At 44.6% G+C, this 16,910-nt stretch overlaps 1 protein-coding gene across 18 annotated transcripts in view; it reads right to left on the reverse strand.

The window, feature by feature from the left end:
* The window catches only part of DOCK9 (dedicator of cytokinesis 9), a 295,408-nt gene that overhangs the window by 159,510 nt on the left and 118,988 nt on the right, over positions 1-16,910 (reverse strand). For all 18 annotated transcript variants that reach the window (XM_032592386.1, XM_030313287.1, XM_032592393.1 and 15 more), the window contains exon 2: positions 2,026-2,142. In XM_032592386.1, the coding sequence (XP_032448277.1) occupies positions 2,026-2,142 (117 nt within the window). The remainder of the gene's footprint in view (positions 1-2,025; positions 2,143-16,910) is intronic.

Here is a 16,910-nt window from a genome sequence, read left to right on the forward strand (position 1 = left end):
ACAAAGGAGTTTTTCTCAAAGTTTCAATCATCTGACTCTACAATTACTTGAACATACAAGTTCCTTGTCGCTGGGGTAAGAGATGATACTAATTAACTGTATCTTTTATTTTATTTAAATCCAAGTCAGTTAATATACAGTGTAATGTTGGTTTCAGGAGTAGAATTTAGTGATTCATCACTTATGCACAACACCAGTGCTCATCACAAGTGCCCTCCCTCCTTTATGCCCATCCCCCATCTACCCATCCCCCCCCACCCAACACCCCTCCAGCAACCTTCAGTTTGCTCTCTGTATTTAAGATAAATTAACCGTATCTTGTTTCTTTGGTTTGTTTGCTTCTTAAATAATTTTATCTCAGGCGGCAAACACAACTTTGCATTCTAGGTTGCAAACACTTGGGATAACTTTGTTACTCATATGAAGAAGAATATGTACTTCACGCTCAGAGAAACTTGAGATAACCTTTAGCTTCCTCGGAGCACACTACAGGAAAAATATGTCAACATGAAGTATAATTTGTAATCATCTGACTTAACTTCTCATGCTAATAAATTTATTGCCAAGATCACAGGCGAAAGACATCACTCTGAGGTTTCCATTTCTAATTGTGCTGTCTGAATAGTCTATTCCTCCAAGGAGGTTTTCAAAGCATCCTATTTTTAGGCATGATTTGAAACCATGTATCACTGGAGGACACTCTGGCAGCAGCATCACGGCTAACGGTCAATGCCACTTCCACGGCCTTCCTTGTTTTTCAGGAAGGAATGAAAGAATAATCATTTTCTTCACATGTATCTGTAACAAGTTAAGAAAAAAAACATTTGTGAGAATTCCCACCTTTCTTACAAACTGGAGTCTCTCAAATTCGGTGGAAGAAAAAGCTTCAAGGAATATAATTTAACAATTGTTATTAACACAGAAGTTTCTAAAGACAATGCAGTAGGCACAGAACTATGCGTGGTGGATGATGTTCTGGGGCATGGGATTAGAAAGAAAGTGGTGGGGGAAGCTTTTAATCGTCAAGTATTTCAATAGTGCCTATTCTGTTTTGTTCTACAAGTACGCAGTACTTTTTAAATTAAACAACAAAGAATCAATGAAGCTTTAAAATAAATAAGGCAGCTCAAGTCGCAGAAGACAGGGCTTGGGTGGTAACAGCGCTGGGTAGAGAAGCATCAGGGCAGAAAAGGGGGAAATACCAAGATGAGGTCCCAGGACAGCAAGGGAAGTAACCAGGGCCTCCAAACAGACTGAGATGACTCCAGGTTGCCAGGCCTCTAACACCATTGGGGCCCTATTCTCGTTCCTCACTCTCCTCCAAGCTCTTGTGGGTCCCTCAGCCACAGGCCGTTCGCAATCTGAAAGACTTAAAGCAACAATCTAGAGAGCAGCTCACGGAAGGAGCCATGCCAGGTCCTCTGCTGGCAGCTGCCGGGATCCAAGAGCTGCACCACATCAGAGAGGTAGGACCTCAGGACATTCCTGGCTACCCCCAGCCCTTCTATGGGAGCCCACACACAGTACAGACACTCTCATGGCAGTTTCCCAAAGTGCCATTCTAAAAGGACGCATGACAAAATCCTCTACTGCTCCCCAGCAAATCCCCTCCTTAAGGGCTAAGGCACTTGGCAAAAACCTTAAACCTCTCTTCAAACAAAGCTCGTAAGACACAGGAGGCATTTGTGTCCATTAAATCAGCCCAGAAGATAGCACTTGAATGCAAAATATAACACACAATCACACACACACATTTGTTTTTTACATCTGCTGTAGGCATATGTAAATATATGTAATACATATTCATATCTGCATGCATATATATATATATGCAAAAATAACACCATTTTAAAAAATCAACCCATAAAGGAATGCCTGGAAAAACAGAATGACATAACTTTTCTCTCGTAAATAATATCTTCATCTTTTAAAAATCCTAAATTAAACAACCAAACAATAAATCAGTAGATAAAAAAGAACTGTCTATAAACATTGACCACACGGCTCGATTTGAAAGGTATCTACCTGGAAGTCATCATAAGGGAAGAGCAGCATCTCCCTTAAGCCATCGTTCAGGATCTGCGTCTTCTTTTGGACGATGACATTTTCATAGTCGAGTGGTTCAATCAGCTTCGGCTTTGCCTAAAAGGTGAAAACATAAGCAACTGAAACATTCTTATAGACAAATGCAATTTCTTGAAATTAAAGAACTTTTTACATGATTTTGTACTTTCCAACCCTGCTTCAATGTTAATTTTGCTACAAGGAAGAATCAGAAACAAGAGATAAAAGTTACTTTCAAAGGAACAGAAGACACTTTCTGGGATCCTAGCTACAATCATGCTTATTCAGCTACTGAAGCACAGAGAAAGCTATGAAGTCTGCTGGAACTTCCAGTTGTGTCTTAGGTCACCCCGCCTAGGTCAGTCCCTTTCCAAGCCTTAGACTCTGCCATAAATGCCCTGCTTAGGGGTCCAACTGTGGTCTGACGGTGAAGGCTAGAGGTCCATAGTGGCATCCTTCTTGGCCCGGGTTTAAAGCATCCACAGGGCTCACTATTTCACATAAGGCTCCATGGAACTCTTCTCAGAGGATCAAAATATCCCTGTCTCCTGAAGTATCTATACACTTATTATCTAATACCTAAATATATAAAAGCGTGAGCTGGACCCAAACCAAGCAAGTAGGGGCAGGAGGATGGCATCACTTAAACCAGGGCTTGTGGGTGCCCCCTCGGCGAGTAGGGATGAGCATCCATACCATGCACTGAGCAGAAGAAAGAGGCAATAAGCAGGTGAGTAAAGAAATGAAAGAATAGGCCTTTTGTGACCATTTCCAAAGTTAGCCTTCTCAGTAAAAATCTCTTCTATCGATTGCCAGTCTTTGCCACAATATTTACTGATCACTTCCTACATGGAAGGCACTACTAACTGGGCTAGGTCCGGGATATAGATACATATTCAGCTATATCACAGTACACCAAGTGATAAAGCAGGCATGCACGCATGCACACACACACACACACACACACACACACACACAAACACACACACACACAATGTTCTCAGAAGTAACTAAGTCCATTATATCAACGGTTACTTCAACATTATTTTTTTAAACTACTAATGAAAATCATTTGACTGCATAATCTCAACACATGGCATATATATTTAAATGACAATAAATACATAGGAAATGTATTAAGGACATCTGGTATGTGGCATCACATTGGGAATTGTGACTGAGGGTGCTATATGTTCCCCAAATCGGTCTCCCTTCCTTCTAGTACAACTGAACTACATTTCCAGACCTCCCCATGGTTAGGTGTGGCCCTGTGCCTTCTGGCCAATGGCATGTGAGGGGAAGGGGTCTGGCCACTGCCAAGCCTAGACCATAAAAGCTCTCTGCTAGAGACTGAATGGTGTGTCCTTTAGCAAAATTCGTATGTTGAAACCGAATCCCCAATGTGATGGTTTTAGGAAATGGGACCTTTGGGAGGCAATTAAGTCATAATGTAGAGGCCTCATGAATTTCAATTAATAATCTTCTAAGAGACCCCAGAGCTCCCTTCTGCCATATAAAAACACAGGGAGGGGAAAGCCGTCTATGAACCAAGAAGTGGGCTCTCTCCCCAGACACCAAGTCTGCTTGTGCCTTGACTGTAGACTTCCCAGCCTCTAGAACTGTGAGAAATAAATACGTTGTTTACACCACCCACTCCGTTATGTTCCGTCCCAGCTGCTCTACGTGACTGAGAGAGCCTCCCTCCCTTCTCGCCTCTGCCATCAGGATCCACCGGATCCAGCGCAGGACTCAGGAGGCCTGAGGACAGGATAAAGCCCCAAGGTAGAAGGAATCTGGATCCTGAATCACCCAGCAGAAGGCTGCCTGCTTAAAACAGGTGCTGAAATACCTTGTGAGCAAGAACTAAAGCACCTACTGTGTTAAGCCACTGTGATTCTAGAGTTGTTTAAAGAGGCAGCAAGCTTGCTCTACCTAACATACATATAAATGTTCATATTTAACCTCAATTACTTGATTTAAGTGGATGCTGCAAAGATGTTCTGACATGCTAAAAAAAAAATGCAATGACCAAACAAGGACATGGTTATTATAATTAAGCAAAATATACATTTATGGGCAGAGACAAAAAATATACACAAAAATTAAAGCTATCATAATGGAAGTGTAGATAATTTCTTCCTATAGGATACTCAAAATGTTAAACTATTTCTACAGTCAAAAAATGGTTCAAAAAAAGAGAGATTGACACAAACTATTTTCAATGAAAGAACTGAAAATAATAAAAATACTCTCCAAAATGTTTTTTTAACTGTTTATTTGGAGAGAGAGTGTGCACATGTGAGCGGGGGAGGGGCAGGGAGAGAGGGACAGAGAGAGTCCCAAGCAGGCTCCAAGCTGTCAGTGCAGAGCCCAATGTAGGGCTCAATCCCACGAACCATGAGATCATGACCTGAGCCAAAATCAAGAGTCAGATGCTAAACCGACGGAGCCACCCAGGTGCCCCATCTGAAATATTTTTAATTCAATTTAAATAATATCCTCCTTTATTTTAGTTTGTTGCACTGTACAAAGCAATCAGTTTGTAAGTGCTTGTTGGCAGAATGGATAGGTGTCACGATTAGTTAACATTTTCCTTGGGAACCAGGACTACATTCCAAATAAAACCCAAAGATGCTCTGGGTACCTGGGTGGCTCAATAGGTTAAACATCCGACTCTTGACTTCGGCTCAGGTCACAATCTCACGGTTTGTGAGTCTGAGTCCACGTCAAGCTTGCTGCTGTCAGCTCAGAGCCCACTTGGGATCCTCTGTTCCCCTCTCTGCCCCACTCATGCTCTCTCTCTCTCAAAAATGAATGAACATTAAAAACAAAAACAAAAAACAAAGATGCTCATAGCTTGATACAGTGACTAGAGTTCTGGATTCTGACAGCTACACCTCCATTACAAAGAGGTCCGATAGAAAGATACTGCAGGACTGGAAAGACTCTGCATTCTCCCCACCCCACATGGTGTCCAGTGCATGAATGTGACCCGGTACGCTCAGAGGGGGTGACCTGGTCCTCTACGCCAGCCCCGGGGCCCTCCAAAGGCACTAGTGGGTGTGTTCCCTTCCCGCCCCTTCCAACACGCCAGAAGTGCACTCCCTCCAGGCCACAAGGCAAGGTCGGTGTGCTTGTCAGAAAACAGTGCCACAATGTGAGCCCTTGTCAGACAGCGTGCTGGAGGGACCTGCTGAGAAAGGGGTTTTTCTTAGCCTATGTTTCGGAGGTTTTTGCCTTGCTCCCATGGCACAGCTCCCTGGATAGACTATTCTTGTGTTCTTAGAGCAGGGGTTGGCGAACTTTTTCCATAAAGAGCCAGAGAGTAAATACTTCAGGCTTCGTCAGCTTTAGGGTGTCACAACAACTCAACTCTGATTCCGTAGCGCAAAAAGTAGCCAAAGACAATAACTAAACAAATGGGCACAGTGGCGTCAAAACTACAGAGAAACAGGCAACAGCCAGATCTGGCCCACCAGCCATCGTCTGCTGATTTACGCTTTAGAGTTACCTTTACCTCTTAGCAGTCAGTCCCCTTTTCCCAATTTAATAATTCTTCATGTTAATTTTTCACTTGCAACTAACTCATCATGTTGCCTGTCTCTGGGCTGATACACACAACAGGTTTACATGTTCTTAAATGTACTTAATGATTATCTCCCACAAATTTGACTAACCTTAGACTGTTTTAAAGGTTTAATAAATAAAACCATAAAAATACTCATAGGTCAGTTTTGCCTGTTTATGATACACTTTTGTTAATCAGGTGGAGTACTGTGTTCCTCTGTCCGTCTCTTGGAAGTATGTAATGAATCAGTGTAATGTTATGGCTGTCACAATTACCTTGCTTTTGTGTGTCACTGTGTAACTTGGACTGTGTTTTCACACAGATGATCACACTTAATCCACTGTGAAATTAATTAAATAAGGTGGCCCTGTGACTGAGGTAGCTGCACCGCCCTGGTGGCCGGCCTATGTAAGCAAGCCACATTCTAAGCCTGTGAATGTCTCAAGGTTACAAAATCAAAATGCTAGAGACAACCAATCAGAGACAGCCAACTAGGCTTTAGGCTATAGCCAATCAAATAATTTCCCCTCTTTGCTTCCGCACATTTTTTCTACATGAGTCTCTCCAAATTCCTAACAATTCCTGACGACATCTGTTTTGGTGTCACCCAATTCAAAATGATTTTTGTCCAAAGTCTATAAATGTTTAATACACCTCAGTTTATCTTTTTTTTTTTTTAATGTTTATTCATTTTTGAGGAACAGAATGTCGGTGGGGGAGGGGCAGAGAGAGAGGGAGACACAGAATCTGAAGCAGGCTCCAGGCTCCAAGCTGTCAGCACAGGGCCCGACACGGGGCTCGGGCCCACAGATGGTGAGATCATGACCTGAGCTGAAGTTGGACGCTTAACCAACTGAGCCACCCAGGAGCCCCAATACACTTCAGTTTATTTTTTAACGTATCTTAGTGCCACTGTAAGGTAGGCATGGAAAAGATATTCCATTTTACTTAGGTTGCAAACTGAGGATCACACGTTAATTGCCGGAAATGCGCCAGGTAACTCTCAGACTGGATTAGAACACAGTCTCTGTCACACTGAACTATTTCTTCTCCACACTGCTCTGTTAATGGTCTGTGCCCATCAATGCTCAACCACAATAGACGTGTGGAGAGTTTCTAAGACAATGCTTCTCTTAAACAACGATGATACAGGTAACAGGAAAGCCCACGGGGTTGATTTCAACGATAAGAGAAATGTCGTGGAGGAAGGACATGTCTTCTCTGGTCTCAAGGACTGTGAAGATGTGAAACACGTACAGACCCGTACACTGCTTTGAAATGACTCCTAGAGGCCTGACTGGGCAGCTGACTTCAGCAGCTGCAGGGAGCTCTTTCCAGGACAGAACCACTGACCCCAAGGAAAAGGGGTCAACTGAGAGTGACTCATTTGTTACCTTAGAACGGGGCAGAAGCTCTTGCTTCAAATACAAACAATTGGCACCATGCCTCCCTTCTACACGCGGTCCTCAGGAGGAGAAAGGGTGAGAATGCAGAATGGTGAGGGGACAGGAAAAGAGACAAGGAGGGGTTGGGGGAGGAAGAAACAAAAGGGGTGGACGCCCGGGGTGAGGCAGGCAGGAGACACAGAGTGGAGAAAATAAAGGAGAAGGATAAAGACAGAAGCAGAAGAAGATACAAACAGAAAAGACAGGAGAGAGGATTGGCGACTTGTGGTGGGCCCGTGGGAAGTCACACCTCTGTGTCTACTTAGAGCATAACTGACTATTTTCTACTCTTCTTTAAACTGATGATTCACTGCTTACAGCTGTTCACTGTTCTTTAGCTCCACTAGGCTTTTCCAAGTGGTCACATGAGTGGGGGACAGCCCACTAGGGTAGGAAACTGACTGGGCTGCAGCATGACTGGTCACAGGAACGTCACACTGACAGCAAAATGAAATTAACCAATTACCAGACTGCCACTACCCCACTCCCGGGTTAGCAGAAAGAGGCTTCATGTAGACCTGGCACATACACGGCCCTGGCTTCAAAGCCGTCAACACACTCTAAGTTTAATCCTTCCCCCAGTGACATAGCTACAAGAGCCAAGTTGTTGATTTTCCACTGTCAAAAAGCAAGATCCTGGGCCCAGATTACCTGAATCAACCAATGGTCATGGATGGCGCAAAGACCCGAACTCCTTAACCGACAACGCAGCTCTCCTATCGAGGCAGCGGTGCAGGGTCCGGCCGGGTCTCTAACCCCCAGGCCCAGGACAGACTCGATGTGGCTCTGCTTCTGACACAAGACTGCTCCTGTCACTCGCTCGCACCTCTGCACCTGTCATAGGCCTATAGCCCTGCAGGCTGCGGTCGACAAATGTTCTATTCTAGCAGAATCCTTCCTCTAAAAAAACAAATCTCACCTAGGCAAATTCACCAAAGGAGTGAAAGCACACTAGCTCTAGCCCCAGGGCACTTGGTACTTGCCCCTGTACCTGGAGCTCACCTCTCTCAACCCATCAAAGGTAGCCTTGCCCTGCTCGGACAGCAGCATGCCTAGTGAGTAGCAGTCCTAGAGTGTGGTTCATTCAGCCTGGGACTGAAATGACCTATGAACAGCTTACCTCCTTGACTATTAGTGCCTTGGGACAGCTGGGTCTCCTTACCTCTGCACCCTTTAGCATCTAGCCCAGCACCCAGAGACATACAGACGGACTGTGCGCTAACAAAGCTTAGCGCCCCTCGCTTGCACGGACCCCTCTTCAGGCCCCATAGCTGTGTAAAGTTCAGTTGTCACCCGGCATCTTGGCTTACTAGGAAAACCCACAGGACCCTGCCCACTGTGTAGGTCCACCCAATGTCATGATTCATGACACACAGGTGCAGCAGGAGGGGCCGCGTTGCAATATAGGTATATCTCAAGGAGTTTGGCCCCAGAACTACTTGGAAGATAATCTGAGGTTAGTCGTCAAGAATGCCCCCATATTATTCAGCTCATATATGAAAAAAACCAAACAGAGGGTTTTTTTTTTCAATCCTAAAAATTTATATGACATTGCCAAAGGTTGGAAAGCTAGAAGAAACATCCCTAAACTATAATTAGTTAAATACAAATGTTGACTAATGCTATAGGAAAGACTAAATGATCTATCTGTGCAATACAGAGTGATAAAACCAAACCATGAACATATGAAGAGGTGATAACAGCATGAAACCAAAAAAACATAGGGAAGAAAGTATTACTGAGGAGATTTGTTGATAAAAAGGTGTCGTTCTCCTGTATTTCTCGTGTTTATCATTTCAGTTAGCTTTTTGAAATTTGTAATTTGTAATTACTTTTCACATTCTAAAGGAATATTAACTTCCAGGCCTCATTTTGTATTTATAATTTTGAATTCTTTGTTTAGACAAGGCCCCCATATTCTTTTTTTTTTTTAATTTTTTTAATGTTTATTTATTTATTTTGAGAGAAAGAGAGAGGGAGGGAGCGAGCAAGCCAGGGAGGCGCAGAAAGAGAGAGGGAGAGAGAAATCCCAAGCAGGCACCACACTGTCAGCACAGAGCCTGATGCGGGGCTCGAACCCACGAACCATGAGATTATGACCTGAGCTGAAACCAGGAGTCAGACGCCCAACTGACGGAGGCACCCAGGAGCCCCAAGGCTCTCCATATTCTAAGCTTCATTACTCACAAAACTTGGATCTGCTCTGATAGGGCCAAAGATAGCACACAGATGTGGATCAAATCGAAGAAAGTACCACACAGTGGTTAGAAAGCTGAGCCGTGTGGTTGTGTGGGGCCATTATCGGACTCCACTGAGTGCATGCATGTGAAATGATTGAAAGAGCCTGGCAAACTGTAAGCACACGATAAACGTAGCTGTTGTTAGTACCGCCATTATCATCAACTTCATTATTATTAAATGTGTTGCTTACATGACAGTGATAAAAAAAAAAAGGACAGTGGTGAATGTTCCACATACATTCAGTTTTACCAATCTGTTTACAAAAACTTTCCTGTCCTCTCCAAGAACATATGAAATAAAACAGACAACAATGGCAGGGACATTCACAAAGAAAGAAAAACAAAAGGCCCAACAGAGGAAACTGTATAATAATAGAGATGACACTGGAATTCAGGGACTGGGCCCAAAATAAACATAAATAGATGCTTACATTAAAAACTGAACTGAGTATTGATGAAGTCTGTGTCAGGCAGGACCGAGAAGAACAACAGTTGGGGGGGGGGGTGGTCAGAGTGTATACAGGAGCAATTCAGACCCACTGCCACCAGGGCAGCCCCACAAGAACAGTGGGACTGAAGGTCCCAGAGGAGGCGAGAGGGGCAGGCAGTTATGTGGCACTTCAGGGGAGAAAAATGGAGGCCGACCCTACTGGGGAGTCTGGGAGGCCCAGGGCCCACAGGCATTTTCATAACATGAATCAAAACCTTGGCTTCCTTGCCAAAAAACCCTATATCTTGGCTTCCTTGCAGGAGATCTGCAGGCAAGACCTGAGGTCAGGGCCATGTGAGCAGGACGGTGGGAAGAATGGGCTGCACCATAAGGAACAACCCGGGCACAGGTTAGCCCCTGACACCAAGGCCCCATCAGTCCCCTCTACTGGTTGAAGCTGGGACAGCATGATGAACCCCCCAGTGATCACATGGCTGTCACAGGTGCCAAAAGGCCTGACCCTCAGCGCCCTCCCCATTAACCTCCCCTTCAAGGCTCTCCCACCTCATTCCTTCCTCCTCTAGCATTTGTTGCCATGGGTCTGGCTGCCCAATATCCATGCAAATTGAAATTCCAGATCTGCAGGCAAACAGAAGCTAGGGAATCTTCCCAGTGCCAGGAAAATGAGATTCCTCTGGAATCCACATAACTGGAGAGCATAGGCCTACAAATGAGTTCAGTTTTAGCCAAACATGTATGAAGCCTCGAAAACCATGGGAAGAGCTAAGCAGGAAGGCTTACTGATTTCATTGCTTTTCTCTCTGCCATGACAGCTTCCTGCAAACTTTCTAGTCATTTCTTGACTTTGAGTCTCTGGTAATTAAATGTTAACACAGGCTGAAACCCCGAATACCACTTCTTGAAATAGCAAACTAAGGAAACAACTCTTGGAGCAACTCTTGGAGCATTCTATTTTAAGAAACGAGAAATTCATTGTTTCTGCTTATAAAGAATTTAAAACTTCCTTGATTTATCTGCATGGCTATAAAAGCTGCTTGATAGGCTGAGATAAAAATTCTTCACGGAACTTTTAGTTCATTTTCAAAATGGTGCACTTCTCAACATTGCCAATAGGCCCCCGGCACTGTTGCTGGGGGGTGGGGGGAAGGGGGGAAGACAGTGCAGCTTGCAATAAAACAGAAGGGGCTTCTGAAGCCAGAAGTTAACCAGTGTGACCCAGCGAGACCTCTTGCGCTCCTGTCCTGCACACAACTCTCACTACATACCTACTCCTGCCAGGAACTGCACAAAGTGGTTAAATTTGAAGGAAGAATCCTCATTATCCTATAATTAGGGGTGGGCACAGGAAATTCGCGGCTGCCTCCCTTCCTCACATGCAAATATTGTTAGCGGTTATATGTTCCTTCTCTCCACAGACTTATACTGAGCCTGTCCAGATGCACTGTGCCCGGGTCTTCAGGACACCAAGATAGCGGGGACGTGGCCCCCACCCCAGAGAGCTCACAATCCAGAGGGGAGACAGACGTGTGAATGACGGGAGCAGAATGATGGACAGCAATGGGAACCTAGGAAAGGCGTCTGACCCCCTAGAATGAACCTGCTCCCCCCTAGTTACAGTATAAGCTCCACAGAGGCAAAGATTTCCATTTTATTTACTGCTCTCCCCAACGCCTAGAACAGGACCTGGCATGGGGTAGGCACCCAATAAACACGTGTTGGTTGAGTGAAGGAATCTGACAATGTGGGGTGCTTCTTAGAGGAGGCTATTAGAGTCAAGTCTAGGAGAAGAACGAGTCAGCCAGGATTCAGGGTGGACTGGGGATTCCTTGGAGAGAAAATGAAGACACCAATGCTCCCGAATAGAACCACATTTTGTGGGGCCTGAAATTTGCATATTTGGGGGAGGAAGGGGTTGAAAAAAATCAAAATTATGAATATAAAGTTGCAGGAGGCCCTCCCAGGGCCTTGGAAGGGATCTTGAAACTGAAGCTTTCTTAGCTGCAGGATAAATCCTCCTCTGAACACGGTGAGTTCTGGAAGCAGCAAGCAATTCAGGATACCTGGGGCAGAGGTGCACAAAGGGGCCAGGGTGGCAGGTCGAGGGCCTGGGGCACCAGTCCCTAGGGGTGCTACACCATCACTGGAAATCCTACATTTATGAGAACTCCTTTCTGAAAGGGTACTCTGTGTGGCTGCCCAGAGCACACGAATAAGGTACCCAGAAGTGAGCACTGGGACTCTGCAACGGACGAAGCTGAGAAATCTTGGATGCTTAACTGTAGAAGCCTGGTTTCTCTGACTAGGTGGCCAATGCTGGAGTCAGAGTGGAACAGCCCTGCGCAGCAGTCCCTGCCCCACATCTGCCCCGAGCGGCCCTCAGTCTCCCTAAAATAGTACACAATTTGAATAGCGTCTGTTTGAGGCCAAACCAGTGATTGGCTTGCCTGGGGTGCCCACATGTCCCTGAACTGCAGCCTGCACTGGAAGAGGAGGCCACAGTGGCAGGTGGGCCACAAGGAGAAGGGCCCTAAGAAAGGAAACTGGTGCACGAGGAAGGGGGCTGAGCGGGCACAGCACTAGGTCCCCTACCATCCTCCAGCCCTGGAAAGCGACCTCCCATTGTGTTGTCATAGACATGCTCTTCCTTCCCTCAACCCAGGACATATAAACTTAAGAGGAGATCATGACAATCCAAATATCATCACATTCCCCTTCAGTAATACATGTTCATCAGTGTGTGTAGGAACAATGGTCTCAGCGGCGGCTTAGAAGCACAAGCTTGTTTAAAAGGAACAGGAGGTTCGGTAACATTGGAACCACAATGTGCAAACATCAGAACCTGAGAATATCTGGTCTAGGCCTCTCGTCTTACAGATAGGGAGACCCGGAAGCGTGGGGGTTCCATGACTGTCCTGGGGCCCAGGAGGAGTTGCTGGTGAGGATGGGTCTGGATCCCAGGTCCTGACCCCTGGTCCATGCTTTTCCCCTCGGCCTCTTCATTCTTATTTTTTGCACTTTCACTAACAACATGCACAAGCACACAATATAAAACACTGGAGGAGAAAGAGAACCTTATCTAAGCTCGGACTGAGAAGCAAGCTCAAACCTGAGCATTCCCACACAGTTAATTAACTGGCAAATGTTTAGAAGAATGCATCACGGACACCAAAGTCGCAGACATCTAAATATATTTCTCACGCTTAAGTGTGGTGTAATCCTGAGCGCAGAATTACAGCAAGACTGACACACCTGTGAATACAGTTTTTTTATATTATAAACACTGATAAGATGTTGAGTTCCCTTTTCACACGACACTAAAAAAAGCACTCAAATGAGAGACATTGTCGCTGAATGAAGATTTCATTTAATTAGGCATGTCAGCATTAGCAAAACTTGGACACTCAACATCAGTCTGATGGAAGGAAGAGTCTGGCTTTTGTATTTGTCAGGTTTATAAATAACTGTGGTTTTCCAAAAATTATTATCCTATTACTAAAATAAACAGAATTAAAAGACTCAGTGCAAACTGTCAAATCAGTAACATCTAGAAAATGGGATAAGAGAAACATAATGATGCAAATTGAGGTAATAAAGATAATAGCAATTAATGAAGACCCACAGAGCTGCCTGCACTCAGTCAGCTGTGCTCAGTGGGGGTGTGCGGAGAATGCTAATGAAGGATGGGCCAAACAGGGATGGCGGGGACTCCTCTGCTCAGTGCCCGCCAGGCACCCAAGAGGAGAGCAAGTGGCATTGGGATCTCATACTTGCAAAGACAGTACCTAGGGCTTTCTACCCTGACATGGGGCATGGGCTAAGAGAGGCAGAGAAGATTCTACCCTGACATGGGGCATGGGCTAAGCGTGGCAGAGAAGAGTGTACAGAGAAGAGAGACTGATAGCCGGCGGGGGGAGCTCAGCATGTGTCTCTCGCGCACACATCCGTCTCAGCCGCAAATTCTGCCTGCCATTTTTGCACAAGTTAAAAGCAATAACGAAAGCAAAAAAAGAAAAAGAGGCACCAGGGTAATTGTATAAATAATTCTATGGGAAACCTGAACTACGAGTCTTTTCCGGCCAATAATTTCCCTCCTTTCTAGCATTTTGCTTAAAATTCTTAATACTTGCTTATGTCAACAAAAGCTGTTTTTGGAACTCTGAAATGAACAGGTCAAGTAAGTAAGCTAAAAGGATCTAAAGGCCCAATACAGTCAGATTTCAAAACAACTTTAAGCTACTTATTTGACGATACTGGGAGCAAGGGATGGAACATCCATAACACGTATTTGGTTCTCAGAAGAGTTTCTGTAGACCTCATCACCAGAAAGGCTGTTCAGAGACCTGCTAAAGGCAGGTGTGGAGAGTTAGGATCCATTGGTGGAGGGAGTGCCAGGCAGAAGGGAGTGCATTCTAGCAGTCCAATGGTTCTCAAGGTGAGTCCCAGACCAGCAGCTTCAGCAATATCTGGAACTCATTTGAAATGCAAATTCACCCCAAACTTCCTGAACCAGAAATTTTGGGGGTAGAGCCCAGCAATCTGGGTTTTTTTTTTTTTTTAATTTTTTTTTTTTTTCAACGTTTATTTATTTTTGGGACAGAGAGAGACAGAGCATGAACGGGGGAGGGGCAGAGAGAGAGGGAGACACAGAATCGGAAACAGGCTCCAGGCTCCGAGCCATCAGCCCAGAGCCTGACGCGGGGCTCAAACTCACAAACCGCGAGATCGTGACCTGGCTGAAGTCGGACGCTTAACCGACTGCGCCACCCAGGCGCCCCAACAATCTGGGTTTTAACAAAGCCCCCAGGTGATTCTAATGCTCATCCTAGTTTGAGAAACCCTTTACTAGTTTGCTTTTGTGTATGTTTGAGAATTTCACATTAAAAAGTGTTTTCAGGACACCTGGGTGGCTCAGTGGGTTAAGTGACTCTTGATTTCAGCTCAGACCTAATGGTTTGAAAGATCAAGCCCCATGTTGGGCTCTGTGCTGACAGATTGGGGCCTCCTTGGGATTCTCTCTCTCCCTCTCTCTCTCTCTCTCTGCCTCTCCCCTGCTTGTGCACACGCATGCACGCACACACACACATTCTCCCTCTCTCTCTCTCAAAATAAATAAATAAACATCAAACAAAAAAGTATTTTCAAGAAATTCTAGCTCCACTGCTTACTGGCTATGTGGCCTTGGGGCAAGTTACTAAATCTCCCTATCTACAATGGAAAATGGGAAAAGTAACAAGTTCTCTACCATCATCACAGGGTTACTAAAGGGTTTCAATACATAGCGCCTCTTCAGAGCATGAATGAAATGGTGGTCGTGGGGAATCATACAAAGTTGTGTCATTCACACTCAAGAGGATTTTAGTGGCTGCAACATATGTGTGTCCTTATCTCACTAAACCTCCTCCCAAATTGTATGTATCATCACCACTTCACAGATGAGGAAACTGCAGCTCAGAGGGGTTACATCAACTACCGAAGGTCACACAGATGGTGCCCCTTGGATCTCCTGGCTCCAAGCCCAGGACCTTTCCCATGACCCACCTGCAACAAGCACGATGGAATGTCAGAGTTCTAGAACCGGAAATGCTTCCCCAGTGTCTCCACTTCCCTTTGTATGAGAACTTCATAGCACCGCTCCCCCCTGTGCTGTCTCAGCCACCACACCTCCAGGGAGGCAGATGCCTGAGGCTTTCTGATCATCTCTGACATCTAGAAATGTAAACCTCATTGAACTGCCCAGGCTCCGTGATCTCACCAAGGGAGAGATACAAGACACAGAAAGAGTCCTTTCCATGAAAGATACTCATTTTCAGCCTCAAGAACATTAAAAATCACACTGCAAAATACTAAATCCTCCAGAAGAACCAGGTTTGAATGCTGGGGCATATATTAATGTCATTTATAAGCATATAAATGGTATTTATACTTTACCAATAAATAGTTCAAGGATTATCTTTATAAGGAAAGCCCAACTTTACAATTAAATAGTCATTTTTCCTCCACAGATTCATAAATATGGTACCCCATCCAATGGCTCACCCCACTCAAATGACAACTTTCTGGTTTGACGTGTATAAGTTTTGGAATAGGTAAGTCTATAGACCTGCACTGTTCAATACAATGGTCAGTAGTCACTAGCCACATGTGGCCATTCTGAATTCAGAAATGCTATAGGCATAAAATTTCAAAGATTTGGAAGGAATAAAAGAATGTACAATGCCTTATATCTCTATAAAGATCAAATGCTAAACTGATAATATTTCCACAATAATGGATTATAATTACATTGTTAAAATTAATTACACTCACTTCTTTTTATTTTAATTTGGCTTCCAAAAAATTTTTAATTACATATGTAGCTCAAATTGTATTTCTATTAAACAGTACTACTATAGACTGTAGGAAACTTTAAGATACTGGTAATTTTTAAAACTTCAAGGCAAAACAAAGGACAAACCGCTTTTTAAAACTGCTACTTTGTGGGGGGAGTGGGGAACAAGACATATTTTGGAAAAACTACCATACCGCACTAGAGACAAAACAGTCAGGTCTAGTCCTGGTTAATAAAGCAGGCCTGCATTGTTCAGGGCTGCTAACAGCCTCCACCTCTCTTCCGTTTCTCCCCCAGAAAGAGGTATCTTCCTTGCCCTACATCTTACGGCATCTCCACTACCTTTTCCACATAAAGTCAATTTACTGGATGCCGGTAAAAAGGTCACACAATGAGTTTTTTCCAAAGAGAAAGGGGTTTGACTTTGTTCACCTAAGTTTGCCCTTCTGTCCTCAAGTAAGTACTCACATAAAATGTTAGCTAACAGTTTAGAATAATAATAACAGAAGAGCTGGAGTGTTTCAGGGAATAGTACCCGCATCACATTTAGTCGAGCATGTTCCTCTAGATGCGTCCCTTTTTACTTTTGGAAATTCATTCAACTCATTTGGATACTGGGGGCTAAACCTTTGAGGGGGTTGGGGGCTGGGAGACTGAAGAAGAATCCCCAGATCCAGTCTCTCCTGGAGGGCCCTTTCCGCAACCCATTCTTTGCTACTACATTCCCCAAAGAATGACCAGGACGGTGCCAAAAAAAGAAAAAAGGAGGGGGTGGGGGCGTTATTGATACTATGTCAGAGATGGAATGTAAAGA

The sequence above is a fragment of the Lynx canadensis genome, chromosome A1 (genome assembly GCF_007474595.2).
Source record: "Lynx canadensis isolate LIC74 chromosome A1, mLynCan4.pri.v2, whole genome shotgun sequence".
Classification (NCBI taxonomy): Eukaryota; Metazoa; Chordata; class Mammalia; order Carnivora; family Felidae; genus Lynx; species Lynx canadensis.